The 11,467-nt window shown below is 41.0% G+C and overlaps 1 protein-coding gene across 2 annotated transcripts in view; it reads left to right on the top strand.

The window, feature by feature from the left end:
- The window catches only part of LOC112141525 (stimulated by retinoic acid gene 6 protein-like), an 84,154-nt gene that overhangs the window by 68,457 nt on the left and 4,230 nt on the right, over window positions 1-11,467 (top strand). For both annotated transcript variants that reach the window (XM_024264688.2, XM_024264687.2), the window contains 2 exons: window positions 6,201-6,364; window positions 8,677-8,820. In XM_024264688.2, coding sequence (XP_024120456.1) covers window positions 6,201-6,364; window positions 8,677-8,820 — 308 coding nt within the window. The remainder of the gene's footprint in view (window positions 1-6,200; window positions 6,365-8,676; window positions 8,821-11,467) is intronic.

Here is an 11,467-nt window from a genome sequence, read left to right as displayed (position 1 = left end):
GAGCAGCAAAATCAAGTAAGTTCTGAGTGAAAGCTGACGCTAGCTTAGCGGCTAACCGCTAGCTATAGTTAAATGAATGGGACTGTAAACTCTGTTAGCACTGTGACACCATGCAGCTCAGTATAATCACAGTGTCAACAGGTGATTTTGACATTTCCACCGCTCAGATCTTTACCTGGGATCTGGGCGGGACTCGAGTGATCATAGCGGGACAGCAGGGCTGCTGTGGAGCGGGCTCGGTTGTTTCCTGATAGAAATCCAGCAAACGTATTATAGAATTCACGGAGATGCTGCATGAGGGTTTTTTCTTTCCCCTATTTTTCGGTTTACCACTTTTGCTGCTTTAAGCTTTATGGTGTGTTTCAGAAAAAAAACATCCTCTTTCTCTGGGGGTCACATTCCCTCTTGAATATTTGCTGCTTTCCTTCCATTTTTCATGGACAAAATATTTACATTTAGTGCTTTATGAGTTTTCAGTTTGAATGTCTATTTTACTGTTTCACCTGCTATCATGAGATGTGTACTTCTGATAAAAAAGATTTGTCCACCATAAATACAATTATGTTGATTCTAATGAATTTAATCATGAATATACTCATAATCTCTGTATTCAGAGTATTTCCTGTTCAAGTACAGCGTGAACAAAGTCATATTTTGTGCATAACTTTGCAATATATATATTTATACAGAAAATTTCATGTGAATAGTCACTTTCTAAATATATGTAAGAGCGGTCAGGCAATTACATTTTTAATCGAAATTAATTGCATTGTCTAGAGTTAACTTGCGATTAATCGAAAATCAATATGTGGCCTTTTTTTAAGGCAAAAATGTGTGCTTTGTGGAATTTAGCAGTTCTACATTAATTATGAAAACAGGAATGACGAAATTTATAGTTTTCATCAGAAATATTTTATTTTGTAACATTGTATGGAGATACTTTCTTAACAATAAAAGGCTGTAACATAAAATGCCTAACAAAAGCCCAAGTGCAAGTGAAGGGCATTTTAAATTCAAAACTTCAATCAACGTTCAGTAAAATAAAATAAAAAACATCAAAAATAACATTTCCATAACACTTTCATGTTCATTTTTTGTCAGGACCAAATCTTTTCCTCCTCTGTTGAATTGCAGTAATAAATGAAATAGAGATTTATCATTTCCAATTAACTTTTGTTTTTTAAAACATTAAAGACTGAGAAAAGCGGGATACACTGTGGATAGTTTGACAGTCTGTTACTGCCGCCGCGTTCTCTGGCTGCAGCTCGTTGCAGCGTCGTGTCCAGCGGAGCTCACGCCATGAATATGCCGGCAGACAGACCGCTATGCTGGGGCTGGATCACGCTTAAACCTCCAGAACATTTAAAACGTCCCCCGGTGCGCTTGCTGTTTGGAACGTCGGGGTGCGCAGCTCTCTGTACGCGGCACAGGACACGAGCCGGTGCCACCAGACGTGGTACTGGACGCGAACCGGAGCCGGGTTAGGGTGCAGGAGCTCTCCAGGTCCTGGCGCCGGCCCTTTTTTAGCTCGCAGCTCGGTGGTTGGAGACCCGCCGGTGATCTAGTGAGAGCAGCCGGTGAGTTAGAGGGCGATGAGGGACGCCTGCGCGGTGTGAAAAGACACATATGAGAAAATCCGCGATTAATGCGTCAAAAAAATTGTCGGCGTCAAGCACATGTTAGATTAATGCGTTTTTAACGCGACAAATCTGACAGCCCTAATATATATATTAGTTTTACATTTAGCATTTTCGTTTTGAATCCTACTTTTCTGTCTTGAACACAGAATTTAACTTAACTCCTGTTAACTTAATGCGAGATATTTTAACAGTAAGTTAACAGAAATTTTGTACTGAATACAAAAAAAATTGTATAGCAAACAACAAAAAATCAATTTCACAACAGAAATGTTAAACATAAACCTAGATATACTATTCATATATTTTGTTGTGTTTTTTGGAGTCAAACTAAACCACTCTGCATTTTACGTTCTTCCTCAGTTCTTCTTCTTTTTATCCGCTCTGTTTATAAAAAAAAAAATGCTTAAATGAAACAGAATCATTAGTTGATAAATATACTGGTTTATAAATCAGACTGAAAGAGTCAGTACCTCATCACCCACAAGCTTAAGTGAACATCACTGGTCTGTAGTGAGGGGATTTAAAGGGACCATACCATGAAAAACCAACTTTTTGAGCTTTTATGTGTATTTTAATGTTCATTCCTCACAGGTCGCCCGCAGGTCTCTTCTAAAAATAGCACAACTCACTTGTGAGCTGCTCGAAAATTTAATTTTATTGTGATGCAAATTTTTTAAATCAAACCTGCCTTTATAAAGAATTAAAAATTAAAACATCTTAAAAATAGATGTTTATTATTTCTGAAGCCAAAAACGGCCTATCCCACGTTTTCTTTTAAATCCCTTTCTCCTTAACGAGATAATCAATAGTAGCATTTCCATTAACTCTGAAATTTCGCAAATTGGAATTTGGATAATAAATTCTCTTAATGGAAACACCACAATTTAAAAAAAAAACTGGCATTTTTCGAAAAAAGTTTTTGCCCTTAGAAGAGGTGGTATTTAGGATGTATCGAAATAGACATTTTTCGCAAAACTGTAATGGAAACACTTTTTTCTAAATAAATGCGCTTCTCTGTATAAGGTGTCTGATCTGAGCGCTGCACCGAGAGGTCCCGCAGCGTCAAAGCGCTTTATAAACTGCGGGTCATACGGAATCGCGCAGCTCCTCCTCCTTTCCTCATCGCTTCACCTGCAGACTCACTTTTGCAGCTTGGAGCCGGAAGTCTCGTGAGCGCGAGAGCTGTGACAGAAACTTGAATGGGTGTTGCGCTGTTTTCAAACAGAAAAAAGGTCCAGATGCTTTCCTGTTAGAATGCTTTTTCTTTTAACCGCTGAACAGATTTCTCCCTCTTCTGAGTCGAGCTGCGCTGCACGCGCCCCAGACAGAGCTGTGACGTCACCCACATGCTCTTTGAATCAAATAATAATAAAAAAATACTTGTTCATGTTTACCACCGTGTTTTAAATGACTTATCGCGTGAGTTTTTTTGTGCTTTATCGCAAAATTATGATTTAATGGAAATAGTGTAATTTAGAAACTGTTTGTTTTTTTTTTAATTCCTAGAACTTTAGAAATTTTAGAATTTTTTAGAAGTTTTGCGCAGATGGCAGCTAATAAAGAATGAGGCGTCCCCTTCTCCCTTTCCCACATGGAGACACTGAGAATATTTGATAATTAGTTATCTTTAATGGAAACACAGATTACAAAAAAAAATAAAAAATACTCGCATTTTTCGAAAAAAAAGTTTTTGTTCGTAGAGGAGCTGGTTTTGGGGGCATATTGAAATGGATGGATATTTTTAGCAGAACTGTGATGGAAATTGACTTTTTTCTAATTAAATGCGCTTCTGAAAGTGTGTGTCCGAGTACAGCACAGCGGACGCCATGAGAGATCCCACAGCGTCACAGCTAATCGTGCATCTCCTCTGTAAAATCAATAACCAAGATTTCCTCCACTCTTCATCTGTAGCCAACCTTCTGCAGCTGGCAGTCTGAATACTTTTTCTGGACATTCTTACACATACCACTGAACAGACTTCTCACTTGCATCTGAGACTGTCAGTGGACTCGCTGCACGAACCAGCGCGGCATGCGTGCACCACACTGCTGTGACATCACTCAAATGCTCCTTTTTAGTGAAGAAAAAAAAAAAAAAACACACACATCGCCGTGTTTTTAATGACTTATTGCGTGAGTTGGTTTGTGTTTTATCGCATTATTATAAAACCGTGTCATTGCAACACTGTGTTTTTTCTAAATTCCTAGAATTTGGTTTCATGTGTAATGGAAATAGAACCCAGAGCTGCTGAGTGTCTCTGCATGGTGCGTTCACTGAGCCCCGGATATCGGCAGTAAAACGAAGCAGTTTATCAGAGAAAATATAGAACACCGGCACTGATCCGTATATAATCGATTGATTACATAGTGTCGACGTTTTCTCTGAAAAACTGATTAGTTTTGCTGCGGATTGTATAAAAATGACAAAGTTTAGCGGACTGATTTGGGCCGAGTGGCTGTTCGCTTATGTCCAGAGGTCAGTCAACGCACCATGCGCAGATTCTTGTCTGCTGTGGGATCTGTCAATCAACCTGTTCGGAGGTTTAAGGAAAATAAAGGGACGGGTGCATTAGACTGAATTAAAGCGTTTGAGGAGCTTAGGTCCACTAATAATAGTTATAATTAATTAACAATAATTAATTAATAATTAATTAAAAATAGTAATAATTTTGTTAAAACATTGCATTTGGTCATTACCTCAAAATGTGACAAGATCTGTTGAGATGAATAAAGTTCTGGATATTGATATCAATTTCCTAGCTTGTTGTCATTGTTGATAATTATGGTGAGAAATCAGTGTCTTCACATAGAGAAGTATCATTATTATTATTAATAATGTAGAACTAAAGGCAAACTAAGTAAATTTATTATTTCAAACCGGTAGCCCTTCGTATGATTTAGTACCCATGAAGTAGCCCGCAGTTTCAAAAAGGTTGATGACCCCTGCTCTACAAACTGCGGTCTTAACAGCAGCCCCTCCCATACCCACGAAAACGAGCGGGTCCTCAAGATCTGATGCCACAGAGTGAGACCGCCCGTTTCAGGAAGAGTATGCTCTGATAGCTCCGCCCCCAGTCTTACGCCAACACCCAATTTCTCCACAGAGCTAGTGGTGATCAGCAAAACACTTTCATTTTAGATGCAGAATATCGTATATCTTCCAGTTGTGTCCTGTGTTGAATAAATTCCAGCTCAAACAGTTTGTTACTTTAGATGTGGGGCTCCTTTAAGACCCTCCATTGGGCACAGTCGTTGAGTGTATTTTTGTTGTGAAGAAGTGTAGCGATGGCTGGGCCTACTAAGGGCAGATATATGGTATGTGCATCCATCCTTGAAAAAAATGGATATTAATTTTTGAGTAGAAAACGAATACACACTGCTGGCTCTAGAATAAAATCAAATGGGCGGCAGCCACATGCAGCAGCAGGCTGAGCGTCAGGAATCCAGTTGTTTTACTTCCGGATAGGACAAAAACTAAAGAAAATAACTGGTAGTATTTCATAAATGTGTTTTTCATTGTTCCAAAGGTAATATATGATCATATATATGGATATAGTTCACTCTGAAAGACTTAAGAAAATCATGGTATGACCCCTTAAAAATCCAGACTACCCTGGTTCCCTGCTGTCTCCATCTTACCACATTTCAAATGTGGTTAACTGCGTTTTTGTTATAAATAAATTATTTTGGATTTTTGAGGCGGGGATGCATCAACTCAGTGGGAATTTAGCTAAAATACTTGCAAAATACAGTTCATAAAAGCACACAAGATCTGTAATTAATATTACATTGTTTATTAAATGACTTGAAACATTAATAGTAGGACTTGTGACTCGACTTGGGACTTGAGTGCTTTTGACTTGGGACTTGACTCAGACTTGAGGACAAAGACTTGGGACTTGACTCGGACTTGCAAAACAATGACTTGGTCCCACCTCTGCTAATGATTCAAAAATTGAGAACTAAACATTTTGACAAATTCCAGTGTTATAAGTGCACCTCATGGTTAAAAAAATACAGTAAGGGCCACTTCATTTGCTCTGTTTCAATTTTAGATAGAGTTGTCAATTTCTTGACTAAGAAACTCAACAAATGTTTAAAAATAAAATGTTTTTCTTTTCATTGCTTATATTACACTAATTACCGCTTGATTTCCTTCGAGAAGATCCTATGTGACACAGGAAGTATTTTATTTTGGAATTCATGTGGATCTTTATTCATAGTTATAAACTCTTTTTCATATTTGTAAAAATAAAATATTTTACCTTAAAGTTTTTGTTTTGTTTAGGCCAAAAAATCTTTATCATAAATATAACACTGACATAAATACCAAGTAGCGTTTGATTTTTCTAAAGGGAGTGTGCTTCCTGTTGGGTTGTGGTCAGTGAAAAATTTACCCAAATGGCTCTTTAAGTGTTGAAGATTACATACCCCTGGACCACACTACGTGTTATTTCAGTTTGGATAAAAATACAAACTGTACTTGCTAGAAAAAACAAGTCAACTGATTTTTTTCCAAATTAAGTCAAAATCCTGAATATCCAAACTGTCTCTTTCACAGGAAGGGATTCAGTTGCTTCAGCTACTTCTTTTTCATCTACAACGTTGCTGTGGGTTTGACCACATGCATATTGAGACTGGTGATGAGCATGGTCATTGGAACAGTGCTGGTGTCTCGCATTGACAGAAGCATCATGCAGAAGGGATATGAAAGGCTGGATGCAGGTGAGAAACAATTGAATTCCAAACATGTCTGACCATGTTTAGAACAGCTGTATTGTATATTTGGTTCAAATAATGACAGCAGTGACCATCCAAGAGAATGTGTTTCTATACTTCAACATAATTATTAAGGACAATAAAATCATTAGTAAAAGGGCTAATAGAATATATACTGCTCACAAAAATTAAAGGAGCACTTTAAAGAAACCCATTAGATACATCAGATCTCAGTATGAAGTTGGATATCTATACAAATAACGGCAGGGCAGTGTCTTAGGAACAAAAGGATGCCAAGTCTTTTAATGGAAATAAAAGTTTTCAGCCTACAGAGGCTCAATTGTGTAGACACCATAAAATCAGAGTGAAATGAAGATGTGGCAGGCTAGTCCATTTTTTACAAAACTTAATTTCTGCAACTCAAAATGCTTTTCAGTATCTTGTGTGGCCCCCACCAGCTTGTATGCATGCTTGACAACGTGGCGGTATGCTCCTAATGAGACGACGGATGGTGTCTTGTGGCATTTCCTCCCAGATCTGTGTGAGGGGATCCCTGAGCTGTTGTACAGTCTGAGGAGCAACCTGGCGGCGCCTAATGGACCCAAACATAATGTCCCAGAGATGTTCTATTGGGTTTAAGTCAGGGGATGGTGAAAGCCATTCAATTGTTTCAATTCCTTCATCCTCCAGGTACTGCCTGCATACTCTTGCCTTGTGAGGCCGGGCATTGTCGTGCATTAGGAGGAAACCAGGACCTACTGCACCAGCGTAGGGTCTGACAATGGGTTCTAGGATTTCATCTGGATACCTTATGGCAGTCAGAGCACCATTTCCTAGGCAGTAGAGGTCTGTGCGTCCCTCCATGGATATGCCTCCCCAGACCATCACTGACCCACCACCAAACCTGTCATGTTGAACCACGTTGCAGGCAGCATAACGTTCTCCTTGTCTTCTCCAGACTCTTTAACGTCTATCACAGGTGCTCAGGGTGAACCTGCTCTCGTCTGTGAAAAGTACAGGGCGCCAGTGGTGGACTTGCCAATTCTGGTGTTCTTGAGCAAATGCCAGTGGAGCTCCACGGTGCTGGACAGTGAGCACAGGGCCCACTACAGGACGTGGGGCCCTCAGGCCACCTTCATAAAGTCTGTTCCTGATTGTTTGGGTAGAGACATTCACACCAGTGGCCCTCTGGAGGTCATTCTGTAGGGCACGAGCAGTGCTCAGCCTGTTCCGCCTTGCACAAAGGAGCAGGTATGGGTCCTGCTGAGGGGTTGAGGACCTTCTACGGCCCTGTCCAGCTCTCCCAGAATAACCACCAGTCTCCTGAAATCTCCTCCATGTTCTGGAAATTGTGCTGGGAGACACATTTAAATGGATCCGGCCCTCTGTTTAAATGGATCCGGCCCTCCGTTTACATGGATCGGGCCCTCCGTTTACATGGATCCGGCCCTCCGTTTACATGGATCCGGCCCTCTGTTTCAATGGATCCGGCCCTCCGTTTACATGGATCTGGCCCTCCGTTTAAATGGATCCGGCCCTCCGGGTAAATGGATCTGGCCCTCCGGGTAAATGGATCCGGCCCTCTGGGTAAATGGATCCAGCCCTCTGTTTAAGTGGATCCGGCCCTCCGTTTACGTGGATCCGGCCCTCCGTTTACGTGGATCCGGCCCTCCATTTAAATGGATCTGGCCCTCCGGGTAAATGGATCCGGCCCTCTGTTTAAATGGATCCGGCCCTCTGTTTAAATGGATCCGGCCCTCTGTCTAAATGGAGCCGGCCCTCTGTTTAAATGAATCCGGCCCTCTGTCTAAATGGATCCGGCCCTCTGTTTAACCTTCTTGCTGCAGCACGTGTGGATGTGCCATCCTGGAGAAGTTGGACAACCTGTTCAACTTCTGTAGGGTTAAGGAATCTCCTCATACTGCCAGTAGAGATAATTATCAAGCCAAAATCAGCACGAGTGGAAAACCAGCCAAAAAAGATCAAGAGGGAGAAACTTGAAATGACCTCCACATGTAACACCAGTCCTGTTTGGAGGGTTTTCTAATTGTTGCCACTGAAGTGCACCTGTTGTTAATTCCATGAACACCAATACAGCTGGAATTGATTAACGAGGCCCTCAGCTGGTTAACCAACAAGACAATTATCAGACAGGTTTAATTAAATTCATGACAGGTCCAATAAAAGAAGTGTTCCTTTAATTTTTGTGAGCAGTGGTAGTTTGATGTTTTCTTCCTAAGTCTTTCGGGATTTGAACTCCTAACAAACACGGTTACTTTGTAAAACACTGAGTATTTGTCTATACTTGTCTGTTTCAGGCTACGTGACATGGGTGGGGATGATCTTTGCTGATCATTATCACAACAATCCCGTCATGCTGAGTTTCTGTCAGTTGCTGTGCTCCAACACTGTGGAGGACCAGAGTAAACCTTCATACTCCTTACTTCATAACGCTACATCTGGTAAGTGTTTTGCAGAGTGCTCACATATCCCAATCATCTCTGTTTGGACTGCAAAGTTCACTTGTCCGCATTTAACTCTGTGATCTGCCATAAGCCTCAGTCCCAACTGTTCTTATAGGTAGAAATGGGCTGTCTGCAGGTGAAAAATGGTCAAACTTGTATGAGGTGCACAGGTGACCCGTAGTAAAGGTTAGAGTTGTAGACTGTTCAGCGAACCCGTAGGGAGAAAATGTTCTTGTATACTTTTCTAAATGCTGCGACGACAGGTCGTAGTGAAGGCTTATACAACACGCAAGAATAAGTAAGTGGGAAGCAGGTGAGATGCAGATTTTTAATCTTTTCAACTAGTGCTGTTCACGTGACACATGCACGCTCCTTTCTGTTAGAAATGAGGAAGTGAGACACTCAAAGTGTAGTTTGTGTGGAAAGGTGCTTAGGTTTCATGTGCACACCCTGTGCAGGCAGCATTTGGGCACAGTCGGTAAGGATCCATTACTCACACCTCACTAACGACTAGAGCAGGGGTGTAAAACACCCGGTCCGCCAGATGGTTTAATCTGTCCCAGTCATGATAAAAAAAAAAATATAAGGATGTTGAAAAAAAGTGCAGGTTTCTAGCTCATTCCTGTGTTGAGTTATGGTTCTGTAACCCTTGTGGGGTCACCTGGACCCCAAAAGACTGGCATGACAAGAGATCAAGATATAAACAACATGTCTTTGTCTGGGTAGAATGCAGCTTTGTTCCCTGGGAGCCTCAATGCTGTTAAGTTGCTATAAAATAACCAGTTGTGACACCACGATTACCAAAGTGTCAATGTCAAAAAGAAGAAAGGTTGAAATGAAGTGTGAGCTTTCCAGGCAAAATGTTTTATTTATTCACGGAGCTGAATGCCAAATCTGCGTGTTTGGTATGTAACCAACAGGTGTGGTGGAATATTTGTTGATCCGATGAAATGAAGAAATCTCAAACGTTTTCATGAAAGTTTATTAAACAGAGCAGAGAAAAGTACACGTTGGCGAGCATGGCGGAGAGGTCTACAGAGCTTTGATCTGTGATGAAGGACGCTCACATTTTATACAGTCATACAATCAGCTGTTAATCAGGAGTTTAAGATGGAAATGTAAATGCCATATCTAACATGAACAAGATGTTCTAATGAAATCAAAATGTTTACACATTGTGGTCAGGGTGTTCTGACAACAAGAAAACAAGACTCAGAGGTTGAAACATAAGTAAATGTATAATTCCTGTGACAGGAGCTACACAACAATATCAGCTCACTCCAGCATAAGCACCCGGAGGCTTTTTACGGGGTAGCAGGAGATTTCAACCATGTGAACCTGACAGACCCTCTCCCCAAATCTCACCAGCACATCACTCTACCAACATGAGGAAACAGCACCTCAGACTGTGTTTATAGTAATATAAAAGACACATACAGAGGATTCCCCCACCCCCACTTGGGCCTCTCTGACCACATTACAGTCATGCTGGTCCCTACTTACCGCCCCCTCCTCAGATGCCAGGCACCGACACAGAGGACCATCATTGTCCCAGTGAGGCCACCCCAGCACTGCAGGACTGTTTCCAGTGCACAGACTGGCAGCTCTGCATGAGGGAGAGGTGGACCTGGAGGACTACACATCAGGCGTCCTCGGGTACATCAAGAAGTGCACAGAGGACGTCACCAGCAACAGGTGCTAAAGGACTGTGCACACCAGCTCACAGACTGAAGACCACCACAGTCACTCCCCTAAACACCCTCAACGACAGGTAGTCATGAAGTGTTTGGAAAAGCTGGTCAGGACCCGCATCACAGACTCCATCGATGTCATCAAGGACCTGCATCAGTACGCGTGGACTGAGCTCCACTCTGTGGAACTGGGTCTTGGACTTCCTGACAGACAAACCACAGTCTGTGAAGATCGACAACATCTCCTCCTCCTTCATCACACTCAGCACGGCCCCCCCAGGGCTGTGTGCCTAGGCCTCTCCTGTTCACCCTGCTGACCCATGACTGTACAGCAGGGGTCTCAAACTCAAATCAGCCGGGGGCCGCTGGAGGCGTAGTCTAGGTGAGGCCGGGCCGCATCAGGATTTTCTCAAGAAAATCTTTGAGAAAACATTCCAATGTTCTCAAATATCTTTATTTTTAACACAAAATAATGAATAAATAATGAACGACGTGTATAGATCTTTGTCCGTGTTGATTTATATATATATATATATAAAATAAGGGTAGTTAATGTCTGTTTCTGAAATAGTTTATATTGAAGATTAAACTTAAGATATATTGCTACGGGGTAGGATTAAAAAAGTTTTTTAAACTTCTTCCTACGCCATTTCGAACTACATAATAGAGGTGTAATGTATTTATTTATAATTTATATAGAATTTTCTGTTGTTGTTTTCTTGTTTTTTACCATGTACATTAAAAGATGAATAAAAAAACAAATAAATTAGTACTAAATAAATAAAATAATAATAATGACCATACAGCAGAACCAGACAACTGAAGGAACCACATATTGACTGACTAGAGAAAACTAATTATTTTGATTCAGTTTCAAATATCTGTATTAACAGATCCTCCTTCAGAGTCAGAGAAGCCCTGGTAACGAGAAAATCTTTGAAGGATTTCATTTT

The sequence above is a fragment of the Oryzias melastigma genome, unplaced genomic scaffold, assembly GCF_002922805.2.
Source record: "Oryzias melastigma strain HK-1 unplaced genomic scaffold, ASM292280v2 sc00296, whole genome shotgun sequence".
Taxonomy (NCBI): domain Eukaryota; kingdom Metazoa; phylum Chordata; class Actinopteri; order Beloniformes; family Adrianichthyidae; genus Oryzias; species Oryzias melastigma.
This window is presented reverse-complemented; position numbering and strand designations above follow the sequence as displayed.